The sequence below is a fragment of the Heterodontus francisci genome, chromosome 3 (genome assembly GCF_036365525.1).
Source record: "Heterodontus francisci isolate sHetFra1 chromosome 3, sHetFra1.hap1, whole genome shotgun sequence".
In the NCBI taxonomy this organism is placed as follows: Eukaryota; Metazoa; Chordata; class Chondrichthyes; order Heterodontiformes; family Heterodontidae; genus Heterodontus; species Heterodontus francisci.
Window position 1 is genome coordinate 147,619,289 of NC_090373.1, and position 26,770 is coordinate 147,646,058.

Here is a 26,770-nt window from a genome sequence, read left to right on the forward strand (position 1 = left end):
TGCAAGTTAAGAACTTTTAATAATCAAGTATTTAGTATATAGCAAAGCAGGTGTCCAAACATAAATAACTTAAATGGTACTTGTGCAATTGTGGTACACTGCAGCAAACAAAAGGAACAAAATAAGTAACAATATTTGCATTGTTGTAAAAGATTTTTTTTACCTTTTAAGAAATAGTCTTGAGTTTTGTAAAATGAAAGCCCTTTCTATTGTATAAAATTGTTTTATTAAGTAATCTTTCATCATTCCCATTATGACTGTAAACTATCCCGTCACTGAAATTGTATTGGTTCTCAACAGCGAGCCAGGGAAATCTATCATCCCGACATACTATCCTGACTCATTGGAATGTGGATATTAGTGATTGTTAGCAACCGCACTCCTTCTTTGGGGGGAGGGGAGGTGGGGGAATTCAAGTTTTCTCAGTTATTCCACCAGACTCCCGTCATAACTGACATGTTCCAGTGGGATGGCTTGAAAATAGGCTGGGATGTGGATATGCCAGGTCCCAGCCTAAACAGGGATTCCGTACTTGTCCTTGTAAGGGGCAGACTCTCCATCCATCGCTCACAAGGCCACTGACAATTGAAGTGGGGCCTGGGTCTACTTAAACTGAGCGTTCCTGGTTCCTTCTTGGAGTCTGATATATAACTGGAGGCCAAAACAGCCAAAAGCCACAAGTGGGCTCCACTAGAGGAGGTTCGCAGACCAGAGAAACGACAATTTAAAAAAAAGTCTACCACTGTATAAAGTGGCCGGGGGTGGGCGGTGTGTGCGCGCAGCTTGTATCCTAGCCTGCGAAGTGGAAGGACAGGTATCCTGTGTACTTCACCGCCACCCCCCACCACCTGTATGACAGGGGGATGCCCGAGATACATCTGCCTGCCAGTCCCATTCAAATTTTACTGAGGTTCTTGGATTACTGTGTGCAGTTTTGGTCCCCTTACCTTAGGAAGGATATTATTACCATAGAGGGAGAGCAACAAAGGTTCACCAGACTTGTTGCCGGGATGTTGGGACTGTCCTATGAAGAGAGATTGGGGAAACTGGGCCTGTATTCTCAGAATGAGGTGATCGTATTGAAACCTACAAAATACTTAAAGGGATAGACAGGGTAGATGCAGCTAAGATGTTTCCGCTGGTTGGACAGTCTAGAACCAGGGAACACAATTTCAAAATAAGGGGGAAGCCACTTAGGACATAGATGAGGAGAAATTTCTTTACTCAGAGGGTTGTGAATCTTTGGAATTCTCTACCCCAGAGGGCTGTGGAAGCTCAGTCATTGAGTATGTTTAAAGCAGAGATTGACAGATTTCTAAATACAAATAACATAAGGGGATATGAGGATAGCGCGGGAAAAACGCATTGAAGTAGATAATCAGCCATGATCATACTGAATGGCGGGGCAGGCTCGATGGGGTGAATGGCCTGCTCCTGCTCCTATGTTGCTATGTTCTCTGGCAGGTACAACCCTGCTGCAACAAACTGCCAGGATTACATGTTGCATTACATCATATCCACGGTACCAGCAAGCTTCACAACTTGAAACAGACCTGCACTATCAACTTTAGTTTCTTTCTCCATTTTGTATGTACACAGCAAAGATCATTAATAGATCAACTGATGGAGAAATGAAATGGCTGAAAAAGATTTGGTGATACTGACTGTTGCACAAAAATATCATTTGCCTCATAGTTGTGCATATGACCAAAAACTGCATCAATAACTTTTTGTTCCCAGAGATTTTGATGTTGATTGCCACAAGCAGCCATCAGTTCCATGTTGCCTTCGTTACTGGTGATGTGCTGAAAAAGTAGAAACAGCAGGTGCTGTAATGTATAAACCCGATGGATCCATTTTACCTACATTAAGGAGCTCATTAAAAATTAGCACCACTAAACATGAGCTAATACAGCATTTACATCTCCAGATTGACTTCCACAAATCTGCATTTTATGCACATGTAAAACATTAATTGGCATTTTTAAAAATGCAGATGGTTTCCTTATTTAAGAGCATAACTTTAATTTGTAGATTCAAGAGATTTACTTAATTATTCCTTTTGAAATTATCTTTTGATTTAAGTTCAAAAGTCACAAACACTTTGGAACAAACAGTTACAGATGCGTTGCTAATCTGCTGCTGAACAGTCAATGGCCTTGTGTTGTCAGGTGTTGGTGCTTCAGAGGCTAGACCCTCACTTTCTCTGGTTTCTTCTTCCCGGATGATCAAAGGTCTACCGAGGGTCTGGCCAAGCAGTCGGCACACTTCAAATGCTTTACGTCGAGAATTAGCAACAGCTCGAAGACATGCCTGCCGTCTTTACAAAAAAAAAGGGAACTTTTACACAATTTTATTTTATTCTATGCATTTTTAGTTAAAAGACATTGCAGGTGACACAAAGGCCTTGAATTTTAGTCCCACCCACCTAGTGTAAATGAGGCAGAGGGGAAGTTAAAATGAAGTCAGGTGCTTAATGAGCCTTCTTCTGCCCTGATTTGGCCGACTGCCTTTTTAAATTATGGAAAGCAAGGACTGTGGAGTCAGTGGAGTCCTCTTCAAATATGCAGATGTGTTTTGATATCATCAAGGCCCAATATGACATTATAAGCTGAGGTCCAAGCAGGGTAGCAGTGGTGACTCCTCTGCCAGGTGAAACTTACTAGAAATAGCAGTTGGGAGCAGAAGAACATGAATACTCCTCTGAGCACACTAGGAAAGCTTGAGCCTCCCCTGCCCGAGGATTCCCCTCCTGGAGCAAGCCGATGGGCTAACTTGTGCCGGGATCATTCCTACTGGTCTTGGCAGCAGCCACCTGCTGCTGAAATGTCTGCTCCCATCTGCCGGCCAGGCAGTAATTTGGGTGGGATATGTAAATGAAGCACAAGAACTAAATTTCTGTTGCTTACTCTGGATAACCCATGCACCAATCCTACCCAGAGTTAAAATCGAGGCCCAGTTCTTAATTTCCATAGAAGTATTACAAATCTACAACTGAAGTTATGGTGGGAGATCAGCAGATTCTCTACTGGCCATAGTTTTATTAATTCTTTGCTAGGTGTCCAGATTTGCGGATCAATAAATTCTCCAACTGTCCAATAACAACTTCATGTGCTATTAAAAGTTGTACAATAGCATTTTTCACATTTCCACACTTCCTGCATGCATGATTGAATGTTAAAGCCATTAATAAGGTTTTTTGCCCCTTTGTGGCATAGTACAATTCTGTTTTCCTCCAGCAGTAAACATCATTGGCAGTATCACCTGAAACAGTCCCTTTCTAGCTACCCAAACCCAAGGTCTACCCTGCATTTAGAGTCTGAGGCCATTTTTCCCTCTACCATGCACTAACGTGTCAAATTGAGTCAAATGTAAAGTAATTATTATGTATACAATGTAAAGGGATGTTAAGAGATACTGATAATATGGTGAAATAAGGCAAAGGACAGTTGGAATTCAGTGTCGATAAATTTAATGGCCTTGTACAATATGACAGACAGTTAACTATTTTCTATCAGCTTGAAGCCAACTCAATCCTAAAAGAACCATACTTGCTAATCCCATCTCCAACAACATTAACAGAGACAAGATTTTTTCATTTATGGAATGTGGCTGTCGCTGGCAAGACCAGCCTTATTGCCCATCCCTAACTGTCCTCGAGAAGGTGGTGATGAGCCACCTTCTTGAACCGTTACAGTCCATGTGACATAGGTACACCCACAGGGCTGTTAGGGATTTTGAACCAGTGAAAGTGAAGGAACGACGATATAGTTCCAAGTCAGGATGGTGTGTGGCTTGGAGGGAAACTTGTAGGAGGTTTTATTCCCATGCGCCTGCTGCCCTTTGTCCTTCTAGGCAACAGAGGTCGTGGGTTTGGGAGTTGCTGCAGTGCACCTTGTAGATGATGCATACTACCGCCAATGTGCAATGGCAGTGGAAGAAGCAAATGTTTAAGGTGGTGAACAGGGTGCCAATCAAATGGGTTGCTTTGTCCGGGATGGTGTCAAGCATCTGAGTGTTGTTGGAGCTGCATTCATCCAGGCAAGTGGGCAGTATTCCATCACACTTCTGACTTGTGCCTTGTCGATGGTGACAGGCTTTGAGGAGTCAGGAGGTGAGTTCCTCGCCACAGAAAACCCACCCTCTGACCTGCTCTTGTGTGTGTGGCTGGTCCAATTAAGTTTCTAGTCCACAGAATGTTGATGGCGAGAGATTTACCAATGGCAATGCTGTTGAATGTCAAAGGGAAGTGGTTACACTGCCTCTTGTTGGAGATGGTCACTGCCTAGCACTTGTATGACATGAATGTTGCTTGCCACTTATCAGCCTAAGCCTGAATGTTGTCCAGGTCTACCTACATGCAGGCACAGATTTCTTCATTATCTGAGGAGTTGCGAATGGAACGGAACCCTGTGCAATCATCAGTGAGCATCCTCACCGTTAAAATGGAGGGATGGTCATTGATGAAAAAGTGAAGATGATTGGGCTTAGAACACTGCCCTGAAGAACTTCTGCAGCAATGTTCTTGAGCTGGGATGATTGGCCTCCTTTGTGCTAGGTATGAATCCAGGCAGTGAAGAGTTCCCACCCCTCTACTGATTTCCATCGACTTCAATTTTACTGAGGATCCTTGAAGCCACACTCAGCCAGATGCTGTCATGATGTCAAGGGCAGTCACTTTCACCTCATCTCTGGAATTCAGCTCTTTAACCATGTCTGGACCAAGGCTGTAAAGAGGTCTGGCCCTGAGTAGTTATGGCACAATTCAAATTGAGCATCGGTGATTTGGGGTCAATTGGAAATCAACTTGTTAGTATCTGTTAGTGCTTAGTTTTTAGTTTCAAAGGGGAGATCTCTGTTTTCCTTAAAATAATGGATCAACAAGTGGTAATGGGGAATAGTTCTATGTAAAACCTTCATGTGGATTTTGGATGGAAGGGACTTGATGGACTGAGTGGCCTTTTCTTACTCTGTACTTTCTTACATATTATCTGAGAAACATTCATATTAATACCCTACTAAGGCAATACAGTTGATATATAAATTCAAAATGTGTTCTTGTTATGGTAAGCTGTAAATCAGATTGCAAATCTTGTGATCATTTTTAACTAAGGTTTAACTAATGGTAATATTATTCCTTTTACAAGGAATTTCAGTTTCCATGGGCACTAAAAAAGCTGAAAGTATGTGGTAAACTGAACAGAAAAATGATCTGTTCCAGGAATGAATGAACATTATAAAAAATAATCTAAAACACTTGTCCTGGGACCATTCGTAAAACCATTAAATGTGTTTTGGTACTGGGTAAGAAAGGCATAACGTAGTCCATGTTACCTGATACTTTCCACAGCTTCAGTTGTGTGGTAGAACTGAGGTGAACCAACAATGACAGAACTGTCTAGTTTCTCCACTAACAGGTTACACAAATCCTCCATCTTGCCAAAGTCACCAAATATAACACAGACCTGGGGAAGAAAAAAACATAAATGTCCTTTTAAAAAATGCAAAATAGTAAAGTCTCTGGCTTAATGTACAGCATAATGAAGTGAAAGGCAATCAGTGACACTTTTGGACTTAGGCTAGGTGATAATTGATTAACTAGAAATATTACCCTAGACAACGGAAATAGTTCTTATAATCCCCTTCCAATTTTTTGGAAGATTACAAATTTCCAGTATTATTTCTAGTTTATGGTGGTGTCTGTTTTTTATTGGCCCAGATAAGTAATGCAGAAATATATCATGTTCCCATTAGTAAGGTTGTCACTTTTGGATGTCTTCAAATTTTTGAGTTGGCTATCTATAAGTTTCTAATAATGCAAACTAGATATTAAAATATATTTTCCACTTACTTTTCTGTTTTATGTCATGAAGATTTTCAATTTTCTTAATCAATGCAATAACAGAACCCAAGACATCATCCCATCCCCTATCCTGACTCCTTGTTGGCTTTTGACTTAAATATTTTAGGTCAGATACAGATGGGACTGAAACTCACTCATAAATACAAGTTAAAGGTCAATTCTCAACATTCATGGATGATGACGTCTCCAGGGCAGGTCAACTGTTGCTTTGCAGGGAAGGAGCAAAAGGTTGCTATAATGCACAACTGTCACCTTGTTACAGACAACACTAGTAGGGACCTGGAAGAAGGTCTCTTGCCTGCTCTTTGAGCTACAGTACAATGAGATCCTGAAGACAGAGGAAAAAGAATCAATCTGCTTTACACAAACACTAGGGGCTGAGTTTAATTCAGAAGGTTGTGGTTGCAAGTCTCACTCCAAGACTTGAGCACATCATCTAGGCTGATATTTTAGTGCAGTACTGAGGAACTGTTGCATTGCCAGAGATGCTGTCTTTATGTTAAACTAAATCTGTTATCTGAGGTGTACATACAAGATGCTAGGGTACTACTTTAAAAGTAGAGTTCGCCCACTGTTGACCAAATTTCCTCCCTCAGCTAACCACAATTTAAAAAAAATACACGAACACTAGGTGTGAGTGCACTAACCAGTATGTTCCAAAGTGGTGGCAGTTGGGTTCACCCCTGTAATTCCCTATAAAAATAGCTTTTGAATTCAGCTAGATTTGCTGGAGAAGGCACTTTCCTCTTTAAAGCATAATCAGAGAGGCTGCCAATCCAGGCCACTATTTAAAAAAAATACACGAACACTAGGTGTGAGTGCACTAACCAGTATGTTCCAAAGTGGTGGCAGTTGGGTTCACCCCTGTAATTCCCTATAAAAATAGCTTTTGAATTCAGCTAGATTTGCTGGAGAAGGCACTTTCCTCTTTAAAGCATAATCAGAGAGGCTGCCAATCCAGGCCACTATTGAGCTTCATCTAGTGACTGGTACAAAAGCAGCACTCAGTGCCAGAGGCCTGAAAGTTAGCAACCATTCTTCTTTGTTAATGACTGGTGTAAGAGATAATGAGGCAACATTTCCTTTCTCTTTGCATCTGGGTTAGGTTAATTTCCCAGGTGCAAAGCAGAGGGAAAAAAATGGACTGATGATTGCAACTCTCTGCCCTTTTGTGTTATCCACTTACTTGTAGGGCTTTCCCACAGAGAGGATGTGCAAAATTAGTAGGTCTTTATGCATGCTCCCAAATCCCCTTCAGACTGGAGGGTCTCAGAGGGGATGAGGAAGTCCTGAAAACTTAAAAATACAAGTTATTTCTCAAAAAGGATGAGTGTTCATTGTAGATGGACTCCCTTCACCTGCTGTTTATTGGACAGCAGCTAGATCATCTGGAAGCTGGCTGCCATTACTACTTGGGCAGTGGGTGGCAGCAGGAAAGTCAGCCTGGATAGCCAGCTAAACAGAATAAAAGCTACAACTCCAGCAACTGGCCTGAAGTTTACATAAAAACAATATAGATAAAGTATTCAGGCAAACTTGTATTAGTACATTTCCAGTATCATATTTGTAACTAGATTAAATTAATTACATTCAACAAACATCTCAACAATCATCCTTTCCTTTCCAATAAAACCAAAAACTGATAGTAACAACTAGTTCTTCATCAATATCAATTAATGTACTATACTAATGCTAAGGGTATAGTTTATATGCAGTATTTTCTTACAAGTTTATGAAAAGGTTATAACTGAGTAATACCTCTGCTTCCATCTGATAGGCATTTTCAACTCGCCGAAAATCCTTAGTCACTGTAACACTGTCCTCCTAGAACATTAGCAAATCATTTGAAAAAGTACTCAATAAAGAATTAATCGTACTAAAAGAGTAATAGTGTAGGATTACACTCAATAAAATCATTACCCAACCACGCGGCTGCAATACCTTATTGCAAGCAGACGGTATTCTTGAGTCTCCAACTCCCAAGTTATTTCCCAATGGGTAATAGAACACACTTATTTCAATTCAGCAATGAACAGGATTCATTATGTTGGAAACCCTGATTCCTGGTAACAATTAAACTGAGCTGTGACATGAATCCCTTGGGGGCAAGTTTGGACTCGAGGATTCTCTACAGGGCAAAACATGCTTGGAGTCCTACCCCAAGTACAAGACGTCAGTTATTTCCCTCCCCTAGGGCTATGGTAGGGATCAGCCTGGGCCTAGGGGAAGTTTTGCTTGGTGGACAAGGGGAAAGGAGGTAAGTGAGAACCACCAGAGGCAACTAAACAGATGCTCTCAATCTTAATAACAAAATAGTCCAAGAGCTCTTCTCAATTATGGGAGGGGGCCAGGGAGAAGAGTTTAAGGAGATAGCTGGTAGTGGGGATAAACAGCCAATGATTATTTTTGCTATCAAGTATGATCCTGAAGTGGTGAGTGATTTTGGCAGAGGACAGTGAGGCTGCTAGTGCTTGAATGTGGTCCAGCCAAATGTGCTGATGGTTGGCTAAATCATTTATGTGCCAGATAGGGGAAGTGGTGTTCCAGAAGAATTGGGACTGGAAGCACCATTGTTCACCATTTAACAAACAATTTAGACTCGGGAATCAGAAGTACAATTTCAAAATTTGTGGATGACGCTAAATTGGGGGGTGTAGTTAATACAGAGGAGGAGTGCAACAAAATACAGGAAGATATTAATAAACTTGCAGAATGGGCATGTAAGTGGCAAATGAAGTTTAATATATTTATGTGAGGTTTTGATGGGAAGAATAAAGAGGCTACATACTCCTTGGAAAATATGTGTCTAAATGGAGTAGAAAAACAGAGAGATCTGGGTATACAGATACAAAAACCATTAAAAGTAATGACACAGGTTAATATGGCCATAAGAAAAGCAAACAAAGCACTGTTCATTTTTATAGGAATAGAATTGAAAAGCAGAGAAGTTATGTTAAACTAGTACAGAGCCTTGGTTAGACCACACATGTAGTAGTACTGTGAAGAATTAAGGGCTCCATATTATTAAAAAATAGAGACACTGGAGAAGGTGCAAAAAAAATTGCTAGAATACTACAAAAACTGAGAGGTTATACCTATTAGAAAAGACTGAACAGGTTGGGACTCTACTCTCCAGCAAAAAGACTGGGGGGAGGGGGGGTGGGGAGGGGAGGTGGGGTGGGGGAATCTGACAGAGGACTTTAAGATTATCAAAGGGTTTGATTGAAGAGACGTGGAGACAATGTTTCCACGTGCAGGTGAAATCCAATAGGGAATTCAGGAGAAAATTCTTTACCCAGAGAGTGGTAAGAATGTGGAACTCACTGCCACAAGGAGTTGTTAAACTCAAAGAAATTTACAGAATGTAAGGAGGTAATTTGGCCCATCGTGTCCATGCCGGCCGACAAGTAGCCATCCAGCCTAATCCCACTTTCCAACTTTTGGTCCATTCCTTGTAGATTATGGCACCTCAAGTGCATATACAACTACTTTTTAAATGTTAAGGTTTTCTGCCACCACCTTTTCAGGCCAGCCTCTGGGTGAAAATATTTGTCCTCAAATCTGCTCTAAATCTATGCCCCTTGCTAATGGACCCCTCAACCAAGGGGAATGGATGCATTTAAGGGGAATCTAGATAAGCACATGAGGGAAAGGGGGATAGAATGAGATGTTGATGGGGTTAGATGGAGAAGGGTTAGAGGAAGCACACACACCAACATGGATCTTTTGAGCTGATTGGCCCGTTCCTGTGTTGCAAATACTTTGTAATTCTTTGTAATACACTGAAGTCTACACCCCTTGGACTTGAAGGAGCAAAGATGAGAGAAATCATCAGAATGAGAGAGTAAAGATCTTCTTGAGGGCAAGGACATGAGTAAAAACATTTTTAATGCAGCGAGTGGTTAGAACGCACTGCCTTAGTGTGGTGGAGGCAGATTCAATTGAGGCCTTCAGAAGAGAATTGAATAATTATCTAAAGAGAAAAAAATTGCAGGGAAAAGGCAGGGTGTGGGACTAGTTGAGTTGCTCTTGCAGACAGCCATCACAGAGACGACAGGCTGAATGGCCTCCTTCTGTGCTGTAACCATTCTATGATTCTATAATAGGTTGTTCCTATAGCTGATTTCCCTCCCCTCAGAGATTAACTGTAATGCTTCACTGCTACTCCAGCTGAGAAAAGCAGGGTTTGTGCCTTGGTCTGCATGCTTCAGTACTATACCATGAGGATTATTTCCCACTGGGGAAGAAGTTCAGTTTCAAAACAAACATTTTAAATGCTTAAAGTTTACTTTAGATTGGCTTAACATTGCTTTAATTAGCTCAGGAAAATTAAGTGTGGTTAGCATTCACTATTGATTTTCTCTCAGCTGCATAAAATGTTCACAGAAATGTTAATCTATGTGGCTGTTGAACATTTCGGATGTTATGCAATGGGATTCTCGCTGCCGACATGAAATTGAGCCCAATTTTTTTTTTTTAACAATACTCCATTATGCTATCTAGTAATAATCAATTTATCCTTGGCCCCTCATCAACATACTACCCCTGAGGGATATTATCCACCTGCATGGGGTCAGTTTTATTGTGACACAAATCTATTTTCCACCACTTCCCTCAATCATCAGTACATCTATCTCTGTACTGTCAGACTGCCCATTTGGCACTACTGTGAACGAGTCAAAATTTCTAACTGGAGATGTTGTGTTCAGAACTACAATAAATTTTGCTCCGTCATTCACTTGATAGCCATTATTACCCAATCCCTCAGATTGAATTAGGCCTTGTTGACCCAGAAATAAGATTCAAACTCCAGTTCCTATCTATCAGCATGACTGCTTACTTTGAATTCCATAATATCATGCATCTTCTCCCTACCTCACTCCCAGTGGCAGAGAAATGCTGATTCTCCAGATTTCTCTCACCCCTCCAAATTGACCTGGGTTTTTAATCTGTTTTTTTTGCCTCTTTCCAGATCATAAGATTTTTGGGTAAGGTGGAGTGTGTATACATTACAAGGTATTACAATTGTGTGGAACAGGCTGAATAGACCAGAGTGGTTTCCTGTCCATCACTGTTCATATGTACTTCAAGACAAAATTTCTTTGACTCCCTCTTACCATCTTTTACCCTACATAAACTGCAACCTGCCCAAAATTCAGCCACTTATAACCTGTTCCACACTAAGCCCCATTCACCCATTACTCCATTCTTATGGAGAGTGGCAATGAACTGGAACTTACTGCCCATGAGGGTGGTGGAAGCGGAGATGATCAATGACTTCAAGAGGAAGTTGGATGGCCATCTGAGAGAAATAGACTTGCAGGGCAATGGGGATCAAGCCAGGGAGTGGGACTGACTGCATAGCTCCGTGGAGATCCAGCATGGACTCGATGGGCCAAATAGCCTCCTTCTGTCCCATAAATGACTATACATTCGTTTGCAGTCTCCCAGTATAATGGATTTAAAATACTCATCATCAAATCTCTCCACCTTACATCACTCTACTGCTGGAACTTACTTCCGTCATTTGACATCCTTCTACACGCACAGTCCTCTGCCTCAGACCTTTAACCCCATCATCAATGGAACAGTCTTAACCTAACTCAGCTGAGCCCTCTGGAATTCTTTCCCCAGACCCCTCAACCTCACCTGTCCTCTCCCCAAATTAGAAAACCTTCTTAAAATCCATCTTTTGAAAACATGTTTTTTTTATCACTTCTCTTAATTTCCTACTGTGGCTCAGACTCTGTTCATTTTATTCTCACCAATTCCATACCTTCACTATTACTGAAATAGGTTCTGTATTAGTATAGGATCATTCATAATTTAACATTTTCACTATTACAGATCACAATTTTACAGATTTGCGCACATTTTTTATTCTTCGTTCATGGGATGTGGGCGTCGCAGGCTAAGACAGCACTGATTGCCCACCCACAACTGCCCTTGAGAAGGTGGAGAAGGTGGCGGTGAGCCGCCTTCTTGAACCGCTGCAGTCCATGTGGGGCAGGTACATTCACAGTGCTGTTAGGAAGGGAGTTCCAAGATTTTGACCCACCGACAGTGAAGGAACTGCGATATAGTTCCAAGTTAGAATGATGTGTGGTTTGGAGCGGAACCTGCAGGCGGTGGTGTTCCCAGGCATCTGCTGCCCTTGTTCTTCTAGGTGGTAGAGGTCGCAGGTTTGCAAGGTGCTATCTAAGGAGCCCTGGTGCATTGCCGCAGTGCATCTTGTAGATGGTACACACTGCTGCCCTGTGCGTTGATGGTGGACGGACTGATGTTTGTAGATGGGGTGCCAATCAAGCGGGCTGCTTTGTCCTGGATGGTGTCGAGCTTCTTGAGTGCTGTTGGAGCTGCAGCCATCCAGGCAAGTGGAGAGTATTCCATCACAGTCTTGTGTTTTGTGCACAACTGTGCCTTGTAGATGGTGGACAGGCACTGGGGGAACCAGGTGGTGAGTTATTTGCTGCAGGATTCCTAGCCTCTGACCTGCTCTTGTAGCAGGTTACTGGCTACTCCAGTTCAGTTTCTGGTCAATGGTAACTCCCAGGATATTGATAGTGGGATAGCGATAGTGATCGTAATGCCAATGAATGTCAAGGGGTGATGGTTAAATTCTCTCTTGTTTGAGATGGTCATTGTCTGGCACTTATGTGGCATGAATGTTACTTTAAAGGCCTGCTCATGTCTGCAAAAATAAAACCCGACCCGAGCCCAACAGAACCACATCCGACCCGAGCCCCAGAGCCTGAGTCCTTCCATTTTTTCCTGCGCCTGACCTGACCATCAGTTAACTTTTTCACTTTGTTGCTGATCTGTATAAGCATAAAATAACTAACAAAACCACCTCTCTAGCCAAAAAATTACATTAACAGTGGAGCCACTTACCTGTGATACAGTGTGTCCGACCCGACCTGAGCCCGAGTCGTCGGGTCCCGGTTGGGTAACGGGCCTTTATGTTACTTGCCACTTCTCAGCCCAAACTTGGATATTGTTCAGATCTTGCTGCATTTCTACAAGGACTGCTTGGAGGAAGGTCATTGATGAAGCAGCTGAAGATGGTTGGGCCTAGAACGCTACCCTGTGGAACTCCTGCAGTGATGTCCTGGGACTGAGATGATTGACCTCCAACAACGACAACCATCTTCTTTTGCGCTAGGCATGACTCTAATCAGTGGAGAGTTTCTGCACCCCCCCCCCCGATTCCCACTGACTCCAGTTTTGCTAGGGCTCCTTTATGCCATACTCTGTTAAATGCTGCCTTGATGTCAAAGGCAGACATTCTCACCTTACTTCTTGAGTTCAGCTCTTTTGTCCATGTTTGAACCAAAGCTGTAATGAAGTCAGGAGCAGAGTGGCCCTGACGGAACCCAAACTGAGCGTCAGTGAGCAGGTTATTACTAAGAAAGTGCCGCTTGATAGCACTGTCGACTACACCTTGCATCATTTAACTGATGATGGCAAGCAATCTGATGGGGCAGTAATTGGCCAGGTTGGATTTGTCCTGCTTTTTGCCCACATGACATACCTGGCCAATATTCCACATTGCCGAGTAAATGCCAGTATTGTAGCTGTACTGGAACAGCTTGGCTAGGGGCATGGCAAGTTCTGGAGCACAGGTCTTTAGTACTATTGCCGGAATGTTGTCAGGGCCCATAGCCTTTGCAGTATCCAGTGCCTTCAGTCGTTTGTTGATATCACATGGAGTGAATCGATTTGGCTGAAGACTGGCATCTGTGATGCTGGAGACTTCAGGAGGAGGCCGAGATGGATCATCAACTCGGCACTTCTGGCTGAAGGTTGTTGCAAATGCTTCAGCCGTATCTTTTGCACTAATGTGCTGGGCTCCCCCATCATTGAGGATGGGGATATTTGTGGAGCCACCTCTTCCAGTTAGTTGTTTAATTGTCCACCACCATCCACGACTGGAAGAGGCAGGACTACAGAGCTTAGATCTGATCCATTGGTTACGGGATCGCTTAGCTCTGTCTATCACATGTTGCTTATGGGATCGCTTAGCTCTGTCTATCACATGCTGCTTCTGCTGTATGGCATGCAAGTAGTCCTGCGTTGTAGCTTCACCAGGTTGACACCTTATTTTGAGGTATGCCTGGTGCTGCTCCTCGTCTCATGCGGTGGTCATTCCTACCAATACTGTCATGTCATGTCTACGATAGGCAGATTGGTGAGGACGAGGTCACGTATGTTTTTCCTTCTTGTTGGTTCCGTCACTACCTGCTGCAGACCCAGTCTAGCAACTATGTTCTTTAGCAGTCAGCCAGTAACGGTGGACATTGAAGCCCCCTACATTCTGCACCCTTGCCACCCTCTGTGCTTCCTCCAAGTAGTGTTCAACATGGTTCATCAGCTGAAGTCGGGGGGGTGGGTGGGTGGGTAGGTGGTAATCAGCAGCAGGTTTCCTTGCCCATATATACCACTTTGCCACCACCTCTACAGGGATGGTGATGGCAGTGACTGGGACGTTGTCTGTAAGGTACGATTCCATGAGTTTGACTATGTCAACTATGGCAGAGGCCCCCAGATGTTAGTAAGGAGGACTTTGCAGGGTCGACATTGTCGTTTCTAGTGCCTAGGTCGCTGCCGGGTGGCCCCTCCAGTTTCATTCCTTATTGACTTTGTAGAGGTTGCTAGGCCATTTCAGAGGGCATTTAAGAGTCAACCACATTGCTGTTGGTCTGGAGTCACATGTCAGCCAGACCAGGTAAAGACAGCAGTGAACCGGGTTTACGTCAATCGACAATGGTTTCATGGCAATCATTAGACAAACTTTTAATTCCAGATTTATTAATTGAATTCCACCTTCTGCTGTGGTGGGATTCAAACCCATATCCCCAGAGCAATACCCTGGGTTTTGCCATTACTAAAATAAAAGCAAAATACTGCGGATGCTGGAAATCTGAAACAAAAACAAGAAATGCTGGATTCACTCAGCAGGTCTGGCAGCATCTGTGGAAAGAGAAGCAGAGTTAACGTTTCGGGTCAGTGACCCTTCTTCGAAGAAGGGTCACTGACCCGAAACGTTAACTCTGCTTCTCTTTCCACAGATGCTGCCAGACCTGCTGAGTGAATCCAGCATTTCTTGTTTTTGTTTTGCCATTACTAGTCCAGTGACAATACAAGTACACCACCACCTCCCCCATTATGACAGTCGTGGTAACACCAAGTACTTGCTGATCTTACTGTTGAACTGTTAGAAGCCACAATTTTCGGCATGTTGCCTACAGAAGTTTAGTGCTTTTTTGTGATTGTTATTTACAAATTTACATTTTGCAAAGTGTCCACATGTATGGTACAGTCCACACTGCCCTATACAAGCAAATAATATACTGCATGATTTTGAGGATCACACTCTAAATACCTACTCAGACTAGGCAATTGCTTTCACAAACACTTGGGTGGGGAAAAGATTATTACGTTGGGATCACTTGAAAAAAGCTCAACAAAAAATTAAGGATGTAACCATATTACATTGATTTGTCTGCCTGATGCAACCAATTTCTTCAAATGCAAGTAACACCAGACATTGGATTAGGTTTCCCAAGTGATTGCCAAAGGAATCGGACAATTGAGCGATTGAACACATGGCTGCCGAAATGGAGCAGGTGGGAGGGCATCAGATTTCTGAGACACTGGGACCGGTTCTGGGGCAGGCGGGACCTGTACAAGATGGACAGGTTGCATCTCAGCAGGACTGGGACGAATATCCTCGCAGGGAGATTTGCAAGTGCTGTTGGGGAGGGTTTAAACTAAATTGTGAGGGGGATGGGAGCCTGAGAGGGAGCTCAGATTGGAGGGAAGCAAAACTGGTAACTTGTCAGGGGTGTGGTATCAGAGAGGAATACCAAGGTGCACAGAATACTAGGGAAGATAGATAGCACGAGAGTAGGAAATAGTAAATTATTAGGTGGGGGGGTCAGAGTAAGGGAGAAAGTAATAAAGTCTGAATCAGGGTTAATGTGCATGTATGTGAATGAATAGAGTGTGGTTACTAAGACTGGTGAGGTACAGGCGCAGATTGCCAAATGGAAATATGATGTTGTGGCTATACCAGAGACCTGGCTCAATGAAGGGCAGGACTGGGTGTTAAATATTCCTGGATATAAGGTGTTGAGGAAAGATAGGAAAGGGAAAAAAGGGGGATGGGTGGCAGTGAAATCCCAAAGTTTTCTACAGGCAGATAAATAGTAAAAGGGTCGTAAAAGGAGGAATGGGGCCGATTAGGGACCAGTGCTGGAGAAAAAGGATGTCCCAGAGGGGTTGAGGACAGAATCAATTTGGCTAGAGCTAAGGAACAAAAAAGGTGCGGTTACCTTGCTTGGTGTTATGTATAAACCGCCAGCTAGTCGGAAGGACGTGGAGGTACAAATTTGCAAGGGAGTTACAGAGGTGCAAAAATGATAGGCTAGTTATAATGGGGGACTTTAATTATCCAAACATAGACTGGGATAATGGTAGTGTAAAGGACAGGGAGGGGCAAAAGTTCCTAGAGTGTGCTCAGGAAAATTTTCTACAACAGTATGTTGCTAGTCCAATGAGAAAGGAGGCATTGCTAGACCTGGTTCTTGGGAATGAGATGGGACAAGTGGATCAAGTATCAGTAGGACAGCATTTAGGGGATAGTGATCATTGTATCATAAGGTTTAGGCTGACTATGGAAAAGGACAAAGAGTAATCCAGGGTAAGAATAATTAACTAGGGGAAGATCAACTTTAATGGGGTAAGAATAGAGCTGGGGCAAATAAATTGGAGTCAAAAGCTGGCAGGAAAACTGGTTGATGGGCTACCTTCAAAGAAGAGGTAGTTCGGGCACAGTCAAAGTATGTTCCCTCGAAGGGGAAAAGTAGGGCAAACAAATCCAGAGCTCCCTGGATGACAAAAGAAGTAGAGATTAAGATAAAGAAGAAAAAGTGTGCTTATCACAGATGTCAGGTATAAAATATTATTGAGAACCAGGCTGAATATAAAAGGTCCAGAGGGGAAGTGAATAAGCAAATAAGAGAAGCAAAGAGAGAGCATGAAAAGAGACTGGCAGCTAGCATTAAAGGAAATTCCAAAGTTTTCTACCGGCAGATAAATAGTAAAAAGGTGGTAAAAGGAGGAATGGGGCTGATTAGGGTCAGAAAGGGGATTTACACATGGAGGCAGAGGGCATAGCTGATACATTAAATGAATACTTTGCATCTGTCTTTGCCAAGGAAGAAGATGCAACCCAGGCAATGTTGAAAAAGGAGGCAAGTCAGATAAAGGCCTGCTACCCGACCCGAACCCGATGGGATCCAGACGACATGTGTCGGGTTCGGGTTGGGTTGCAATTCCGGGTCTGCCAGGGCCGGACACGCTCTATCACAGGTAAGTGGCTCCACTGTTAATGTAATATTTTGACTAGAAAGTTTTTTCTAAACAGTTGTTTTAAGTTTGTGCAGATCAGCAACAAAGTGAAAAACAGATGGTCAGGTCAGGTTGAGTGGGGCACGGGAAAAAAATGGAAGGACTCAGGCCGGGTCGGATGTGGTTCTGTCAGGCTCGGGTCAGGTTTTTTTTTTTTTGCAGATCCAAGCAGGCCTTTAAAATGAGAGGGGTTTAAAATTGATAAAGAGGAAGTATTAGATAGGCTGTCCGTACTTTAAGTGGATAAAGCACCAGGACCGGCTGAGATGCATCCAAGGATACTAAGGGAAATGAGAGTGGAAATCGCAGAGGCACTGGCCATAATTTTTCAGTCTTCCTTCAACTCAGGGGTGGTGCCGGAGGACTGGAGAATTGCAAATGTTACACCCTTGTTCAAAAAAGGGTATAAAGATAAGCCCAGCAACTACAGGCCAGTCAGTTTAACTTCAGTGGTGGGAAAATGTCTCGATTTTGTCCCGAATTATTTTTTCAACAGTCATATGGACAAATGCAAGTTAATTAAGGAACGTCAGCATGGATTTCTTAAGGAAAAATCATGTTTAACTAACTTGCTGGAGTTTTTTTGAGGAGGTAACAGAGAGGGTTGATGAGGGCAATGCTGTTGATGTAGTCAATGCTGTTGATGTGGTGAACATTGACTCAAAAGGCATTTGATACAGTGCCACACAACAGACTTGTGAGCAAACTTACAGCTCATGGAATAAAAGGGACGGCAGCAACATGGATACAAAATTAGCTGAATGACAGGAAACAAAGAGTAGTGGTTAATGGATGTTTCTCGGGCTGAAGGAAGGTTTGTAGTGCAGTTCCCCAAGGATCAGTGTTGGGAACCTTGTTTTTCCTGATAGACCTTGGTGTACAGGGCACAATTTCAAAGTTTGCAGATGATACAAAACTTGGAAACACTGTGCGTGAACTGTGAGGAAGATAGTGTAGAACTTCAAATGGACAGACAAATTGGTGGAATGGGCAGACAGGTGGCAGATGAAATTCAATGCAGAGAAATATGAAGTGATTCATTTTGGTAGGAAGAACATGGAGAGACAATATAGAATAAAGGGTACAATTCTAAAGGGAATGCAAGAGCAGAGAGACCTGGGTGTATATGTGCATAAGTCATTGAAGGGGCATAGACTACAAGAGCAAAGAAGCTATGGTGAACTTGTATAAGACACAAGTTTAGCCTCAGCTGGAGTACTGCGTCCAGTTCTGGGCGTCACACTTGAGATAGACATGAGGGCATTGCAGAAAGTATAGAAAATATTCACGAGAATAGTTCCAGGGATGAGGAACTTCAGTTTTGAAGATAGTTTGGGGGAAGTCAGAACTGCTTTCCTTGGAAAAAAGGCACAGAGGTGATTTGAGAGAGGTATTCAAAATCATGAGGGGTCTGGACAGAGTAGATGCAGAGAAACTGTTCCCACTTGCGAAAGGATTGAGAACGAGAGGGCACAGATTTAAAGTATTTGGTAAGAGAAGCAATGGTGACATGAGGAAAAACGTTTTCACGCAGTGAGTGGTTAAGGTCTGGAATGCGCTGCCTGAGAAAGTGGTGGAGGCAGGTTCATTTGAAGCATTTAAAAGTGAATTAGACAGTTATATGAAAAGGAAGAATGTGCAGAATTACAGGGAGAAGGCAAGGGAATGGAACTGAGGGAACTGCTCTTTCAGCGAGCCAGTGCAGACATGAGGGGCTGAATGGCCTCCTTCTGCGCTGTAATGATTCTATGATTCTGTTCTATGAAATATATACCCAGTGTAACATTAATACTGCAGTTACTGAATATCGGGGAGATATCAGGAGTGACATTTATGATTACCAAAAATGACAGTAATTGCATCTTTGATGCAGATTGGCTACATTGTCAATAGCTCATTATTTTGTTATTTTTAACTCGGTGACCATTAACACCACAGTCAACCTGTATCAATGAAGAATCATAGAAAAGTACAGCACAGGAGGCCATTCAGCCCATTTAGTCTGCACCAGTCTTCCAATCACAATCACGAGGCCACAAATCGTCGGTCACTTTATACATTGGTATCAATTTGACCAATAATGATGTGCCTCATTCTCAGGGTGCTAATTTAACCCAATTGCAGTATACAATCTGGAATGGGAATCCAAGTTCTTTTTCTAGACATGAGGATTAGTAATGGGGGAAAAGAAAAAAACACAGCTAATTAAGTACTTAATTGAAATGGTAGTTACTGTTGCAATGTAGGAAATGCAGCAATTTGCACACAACAAAAGTGATAATGATCAAATAATCGGTTTTTTTTCCAGCGATGTTGGTTGCGCGATAAATATTGACCGTGACGCTGGGGGAGAACTCCCCGGGTCTGTTTTGAAATAGTGCCAGGAGATGGTCCATACAAGCAGCGACAGTGCAGGGTCTCTCTCTGTACTGGAGCCCCAGCCTGGGTAAAGTGGAACCCAGCCCAGTGAATGTGAGTAGCGAAGAGTGAATGTCAAGTTCTGCGGCTCGGTGAGAGAGGGCGGTAACCAGGCGGCCCCGCCGCTGGCCATCCCCTCGCCAACAGCAGCAAGCGCCGGTACTGAGAGGCGCTGGCAAATCCGCTCCAGCCCCACTTACCCGCACGCCGTGGCCGCGGACGCTCTGTACGATGTAGTCGAGCCGCCGGTTGACGCTGCCCTTGGCCGCCGCCGCCGTCTCCTTCTTGCTGGCCACCATCACGTAGAGCCGCGCCCGATTGGGCGGCGCCGACACCTCGGCCGAGGCGCTGACCTGTACCTCCCGCTCCCCGCCGGCCGCCGGCGACTTGGAGCGGCGACGCTCGGGCCTGCACCGTCTGTTGTTCTCCTGATCCGGATCGGACAACAACGCTGCGAAGACCTGAGCCGGAGTGATCGCCATGGTTACCAACCGGCGCGCAAAATGGCAGCGGTGGGTAACCGCTCTCCCTCCCTCCCTCCGCTGCTATGGCAACGACAGCGGCGGGGGAGAGGAGGCGGGCGCGCATGCGCACGGGCGCGTTGCACGCTGACAATGGAATAACTGAGATGCAAGAGTTTTTAAAACAAACACAGAGGCAGGGAAAAGGAGGGAACAAAAACAAGGGGCAGAGGTCGGCAACGTGTCCGTGGTAAAAGATTTTGGTGTCCGTGACTGTTAATTTCACGAATGAGAAATTTCCCATTGACTTCTTTCCAGACAAGTCCGACTTTCAAAAAAATTCTCAGCGGGCTCTGACTTTTTGTATAAACAGCCTGCCGGAAAACCATGAACTTTTCTTGAGCTCGGAAGTTGCTGTTCCCGCTCTGAACACCAGCTGTCAGCTGTGTTACTGACGGCTGTGATTTTTAAAAATAATTGACCAATCACAAAGCAGCACTGGGGAGAGTTCCCGCTCTCTCCCATTGTCAGAGAGAGAGAAATAGAGGGGCAGAGAAAGAGGGGGGATAGATAGAGAGAGAGAGAGAGAGAGAGAGGAGATGGATGGATGGACAGACACGGGGGGGAGAGAGAGATGGACACAGAGAGGGGATAGGGATTGATAGAGTGAGCGAGAGGGGAGAGAAAGAAATCAAGATCACACCTGACCGATGGACATCTATACAGATTCTCCACGTCACTACATCAAATGTGCGGGCAGGCATTGACTACTTACATAGGAACATAGGAAGGAAGATAGGAACAGGCGTAGGCCCTTCAGCCCCTCGAGCCTGTCCCGCCATTCAATGAGATCATGGCTGATCTGTGGCCTAACTCCATATACCTGCCTTTGGCCCATATCCCTTAATATCTTTGCTTAACAAAAATCTATCTCAGATTTAAAATTAACAACTGTTCTAGCTTCAATTGCTGTTTGTGGGAGAGAGTTCCAAACCTCTACCACCCTTTGCATGAAGAAATGCTTCCTAACATCTCTCCTGAACGGTCTGCTCCTAATTTTTAGACTATGTCCCCTAGTTTTAGAATCTCCAACCAGTGGAAATAGTTTATCTTTATCTAGCCTTTCTTTTCCTGTTAATATCTTGAAGACTTCAATCAGATCACCTTCACCTTCTAAATTCTAGCAAAAACAAGCTTAATTTGTGTAATCTCTCCTTGTAACTTAACCCCTGTAGTCCAGGTATCATTCTTGTAAACCTACGTTGCACTCCCTCCAAGACCAATATATCCTTCCTAAGGTGTGGAGCCCAGAACTGCTCACAGTACTCCAAGTGGGGTCTAACCAGGGCTTTGTACAGCCGCAGCATAACCTCTGTGTCTTTATACTCCAATCCTCTAGATATAAAGGCTGGCATTCCATTAGCCTTTTTGATTATTTTCTGTACTTGCCCGTGGCATTTTAAAGATCTATGCACCTGAACGCCCAAGTCTCTTTGGACAGCCACTGTACTTAACCTCTTCCCATTTAGAAAGTACCCTGCTCTATCCCTTTTTGATCCAAAATGGATAACCTCACACTTGCCTGCATTGAAATCCATCTGCCACAGTTTTGCCCACTCACCTAGTCTGTCAATATCTCTTTGCAATTTTATGGGGATGTGGTAGGGAATATGGGATTAATGTAGGATGTGTAAATGGGTGGTTGTTGGTTGGCACAGGCTCAGTGGGCTGAAGGGCCTGTTTCAGTGCTGTATCTCGAAATAAAATAAAAATGCCAGGTACTCACTCAATAGGGTGAAATGAGTTTTAAATCGCACTGTGTTTTAATGGCATTAAGTTGGCTATGCACTTTGTACACAAATTAATTGCCTCCATGTCCGTGGCTGAGTCAATAATTTTGTCAAATGTCCATGGTACAACATGTTGCTGCCTATCCCTGGGTGGAGGGCTGGAGTGATGGAATGATAAAAGGGATGATGGCACAAGGCAAAAGGAGGGTAGTAATGGGACAAATAAAGAAACAAAATATAAGTCCAGAGGTGTAAATAGTTAAGAACATAACTAGGAACAGCAGTAGATCACACAGCCTGTCGAACCTGCTCCACCATTCAATATGAACATGATTGATCTTGGGCTACAACTCTACTTTCCCGCTTGCTCCCCATATCGATTGACTCCGAGAAACCAAACATCTGTCTATCTCAGCCTTAAATATATTCAATGACGGTGCATCCACAACCCTCTGGGGTAGAGAATTCCAAAGATTCACAGCCCTTTGAGTGAAGAAATTTCTCCTCATCTCAGTCCTAAATGATTGGCCCCATGTTCTGAAACTGTGCCCCCTTGCTCTAGATTCCCCAGCCAGGGGAAACAACCTCTCAGTGTTTACCCTGTCAAGCCTCTTCAGAATCTTGTACGTTTCAATGAGATCACCTCTCATTCTTCTAAACTCCAGAGAATATAGACCCAATTTACTCAGCCTCTCATTGTAGGACAATGCTTTCATCCCAGGGACCAATCTAGTGAACCTTTGCTGTACTGCCTCCAATGCAAGTATATCCTTTCTTAAATATGGAGACCAAAATTGCACATGCTGGGCTGAATTTAATGAGCTCACCTCCAGTCTGAGGTGGGCCAGAAATGGGTGCAGTTCCTGTCTGTCAAGTGGGCGGATGCCACACTGCGATCACACGGCATGCTGCATAGTGGAGATGCAGCCCCCACTCCCCCCCTGCACCCCCCACCCCCCATCACATGGTGGCGGGATGTGAGTTGCCGAATACTGCATGAGAGGACTTCAGAGCAGGTGCTGGCACCATATTTAAAAGACTGCCAGCCCTGCATTCAAACCTGTCTTAGTCATTGTTAGATTTGTGCAGCTGAAAACATTGCTGGACTGATTCCTCAACCCCCCAAGCCCCCCCCCACCACCCCCCACTGCAGGAGGACAGCACAGGATGGCCGAGGCAAGACACAGCATAGCCCCATGGTTAAGTGATGCCTCCCTGCAGATTCTCCACCAGGCTAGAAAGGAAAGGTGGGAGGTTCTGTTCCCCAACGATGGCGAGAAGAGGTCCTCCTGCCTGACCAAGCAAGCCTGCGTGGAGATCGCAGAGGAGGTTAGCAACAGTGGGGTCACCCACCAGAAAAGGGTACAGTGCCGAAAGAGAATCAATGACCTCCTGCTTTCGGTCAAGGTGAGTGCTCTACACCATTTTCCTTTTTTGGGATTGCATGTGACTATGTGGGAGGGTGCGCGACATGGAGAGGGTGGCACTCCCATGGCAATGGCAAAGGGACTAAGGTATTACCTCATCCTGACAAATACAAGGCTGCATCTCTGCCACAGGCCACCTTCTTTCAAAGCTCAGCCCCATTAACTCCCCTGACAGCGTGTGGCAGCATGAGATATATCAGAACTCCATCCTTCCTCTTGCAGGACAAGAGGGCCCAGAACAGGAGGGAGATGGCCCGGACTGGCAGAGGAGTTCCAGAGCTGGACCCTCTCACCCCAGCCAAGGAAGAGGCCTTGGAACTGGCAGGGACCCAGGATGGCTGTGCAATCTCAAATGGAGAGACTGGAGTTTCTGCGTAAGAGAGTGAGGATTGGATTCCATCAACACTTTTGGAGACCCACATCATAAATGCTTGGCATAATGGGATCTGCACAGCCTAACCCGCACATGTTTGTGTTCTCTCATGCAGGTAGGCATGCACAGGAGACTGCAGCTAGGGCAATAGCCGTCAACCTCAGGAGGAGGACCGCTCAGAGAATGCAGCACCTTCCACCAGTGCAGATACCTGCACCTTGGTGGTAACCGCTTGGCTTTAGAATTAGGGTCACAAGCTGATGAGAGCACCTCAAACGCATCCGAGTCGCTGGCTGAGGCTGGGACAGCCAAGGCCTCTGACATTTGGAGGACTGTGGGTGGCCAGGCCCATGCTGAGCCCCAGGCTGATGATGAGCCTCTGGTGTTGACAGCACAGGGCATGCTTGAGTTGCAGAAAGAGAGGTAAGGCAACACCTGGCGGAGAAGCTAGAGGCAATACGCAGCCATAAGTGAACGATGGAGGAGTCCATCTGTGCCATGAGTGCTGCCATGTCTCAGGTATGTGAGTGCATAACTTCCTCCATCGAGAGGTTGCCAACCCAGATCCCGCAGATACATGCAGACCTGCACACCTCCGCCTTGGCCGTGAGTTCGTAGCAGTGGCAAGGCGAGAGAAGGAACAGAAGCCCAGAAACTTTTCTCACTCCGCATCCTTCTCTGGTGAGCAGGGAGGTTCAAGTGGGCCTTGAAAGGGAGGAGGAGAGGCTCATCTTGACATCTGGTGGCTCCTCTCAGGGTGCTCTGAATAGCGACAACGGCTCCTCAGCCCCTCCACCTGTGAGCCCAGCTCCAGCAGCCGCGATGCCTAAGGAGAGTTCTGCACCAGTGTAGGAAACCCTCAGGTAGCCGGGGCCTTCCAGGCCTCAGGCAGCCAGTGGACGCCTGCCAAAGTCATCACGGGTCTAGGGGCTGTCTGATCAGCAGCCTGGCTCCAGCCCAGCTGCTGTTGCTGGGAACACACCACGCAGGAGAACTTGCAAACGTATTAAGAAAACCACCTAGAGACACTTGGGGACTTAGTGTAGGAAATATTTCATATATTGATTAATTAAAATTTCTTTTGTGCTCATCATTAACCATCATTGTCTGAGAGCCTTTTTCCTGTATGCCTTAGTTGTGAGCTGCTGACATCCCCTTTCCCCCTTAGTGCAACGCCAATGTGTCCACAGGCCTCATTAACATATGTTGTTCAATGGGCACTAGCGTGGATTGCAGCTGCTCGAAAGTCAGGGAACAAAATGACAAAGAGGCGACAGACCGCATGTATTAAGGTGAGTCTTTATTGGATTCTCTGTGTGTGGACAGCTGCAGCTACTGGCTACCCGCATTACGGAGCTGGAGCTGCGGGTGGATCCACTGTGGAGCATCTGCGATGCTGAGGACGTCATGGATAGCACGTTTAGCGAGATGGTCACACTGCAGGTCATAGCTGCAAAGGCAGAAAAGGGATGGGTGACCACCAGGCGGAGTAGTAGGCACAGGCAGGTAGTGCAGGGGTCCCCTGTGGCCATCCCCTCTTAAACAGATATACCGCTTTGGATACTGTTGGGGGGGATGGCCACCCAGGGGAAAGCAGCAACAGCCAAGTTCGTGGCACCACGGATGGCTCTGCTGCACAGCAGGGGAGGAAAAGGAGTGGAAGAACTATAGTGATAGGGGATTCAATCGTAGGTGTACAGATAGGTGTTTCTGTGGCCACAAACATGACTCCAAGATGGTACGTTGCCTCCCTGGTGCTAGGGTCAAGGATGTCACGGAGCGGCTGCAGGACATTCTGAAGGGGGAGGGTGAACAGTCAGAGGTCATGGTACACATTGGTACCAACAACATAGGTAAAAAGAGGGATGAGGTCCTGAAACACAAATTTAGGGAGCAAGGTAGCAGATTAAAAAGCAGGACCTCAAACGTTGTAATCTCTGGATTACTCCTGGTGCCACGTGCTAGTGAGTATAGGAATAGGAGGCTAGAGCAGATGAATGGCTGAAGAGATGGTGCAGGAGGGAGGGCTTTAGTTTCCTGGATCACTGGGTCTGTTTCTGGCAAAGGTGGGACCTGTACAAGTTGGACGGGTTGCACCTGAACCGGAACGGGACCAACATTCTTGCTGGGAGGCTTGCTAGTGCTGTTGTGGAGTGGGGGGAGGGGGGAGTTTAAACTAATTTGGCAGGGGAATGGGAATCAGAGTGGAGGTACAGTAGGGGGTGATGCTCAGTCAAATATAGAAAAGAAACTGAGTCAGTCTGGAAGGCAGAGCAAATATAGACCTGTTAAGGCACAAGTGAAAAATGCAAGGCTGGATTGCATCTATTTTAATGCAAGGTGTCTTACTAGTAAGACAGATGAATTGAGGGCGTTGATTAGCACATGGGATTATGATATTGTTACTATCACAGAGACATGGTTGAGGGAGGGGCAGGACTGGCAGCTCAATATTCCAGGGTATAGAATCTTCAGGTGTGACAGGGGAGGGGATAAAAGAAGAGGTGGCATTGTACTGTTGATCAAGGAGTCAATTACTGCAGTAAGGAGGGATGATATCTTAGAAGATGATATCTCAAATGAGGCCATATGGGTAGAACTTAAAAACAAAAAGGGGGCAATCACTTGGCTGGGAGTGTACTGCAGGCTTCCAAATAGTCAGGGAGAGATAGAGGAGCAGATATGTAGGCAAATCTCAGAGAAGTGTAAAAATAATAGGGTAATAGGGGATTTCAACTTACCTAATATCAACTGGGATAGTCTTCGTGTAAAAGGCTTAAAGGGGGCGGAATTCTTAAAATGCATACCGCAGAGCTTTTTGAGCCAGTACATAGAAAGTCCTACAAGAGAAGAGGCAGTACTGGACCTAATCCTAGGGAACGAAGCTGGACAAGTGGTAGAAGTGTCAGTGGGGGAGCATTTCGGGGATAGTGACCATAACTCTGCAAGATTTAAGGTAGTTATGGAAAAGGACAAAGACGGGCCGGAAATAAAGGTACTGAATTGATTTCAATATGATAAAACAG

General features: G+C 44.7%; 1 protein-coding gene and 1 long non-coding RNA gene across 3 annotated transcripts in view; one reads left to right on the forward strand and one right to left on the reverse strand.

Annotated features, from left to right (window-relative positions):
- irak1bp1 (interleukin-1 receptor-associated kinase 1 binding protein 1) lies at positions 1-20,281 on the reverse strand. Of its 2 annotated transcripts, XM_068026837.1 has the most exons (4): positions 19,894-20,277; positions 7,622-7,687; positions 5,335-5,465; positions 1-2,320 (listed from the first exon to the last, which is right to left on the reverse strand). In XM_068026837.1, exons 1-4 carry the CDS (start codon positions 20,173-20,175, stop codon positions 2,050-2,052), a joined length of 750 nt encoding a protein of 249 aa, XP_067882938.1. In that variant the 5' UTR covers positions 20,176-20,277; the 3' UTR covers positions 1-2,049. The 2 variants fall into 2 exon arrangements, with proteins under 2 accessions (XP_067882938.1, XP_067882945.1); XM_068026844.1 differs by lacking the exon at positions 7,622-7,687 and having other exon boundaries at positions 19,894-20,281.
- LOC137362464 (uncharacterized) overlaps positions 19,588-26,770 on the forward strand; it is a 12,458-nt gene continuing 5,275 nt past the window's right edge. Inside the window, exons 1-2 of the long non-coding RNA XR_010972505.1 lie at positions 19,588-19,747; positions 24,913-25,036. This is a non-coding gene — a long non-coding RNA (uncharacterized lncRNA). The remainder of the gene's footprint in view (positions 19,748-24,912; positions 25,037-26,770) is intronic.

Coding starts and splice junctions, on each gene's coding strand:
- irak1bp1 (XM_068026837.1), bottom strand. CDS start 20,175: ATGGCGATCACTCCGGCTCAGGTCTTCGCAGCGTTGTTGTCCGATCCG. Junction 7,688..19,893: donor TCCGCGGCCACGGCGTGCGG/GTAAGTGGGGCT, acceptor CTAATGTTCTAG/GAGGACAGTGTTACAGTGAC. Junction 2,321..5,334: donor GAAGCTGTGGAAAGTATCAG/GTAACATGGACT, acceptor TTTTTTGTAAAG/ACGGCAGGCATGTCTTCGAG.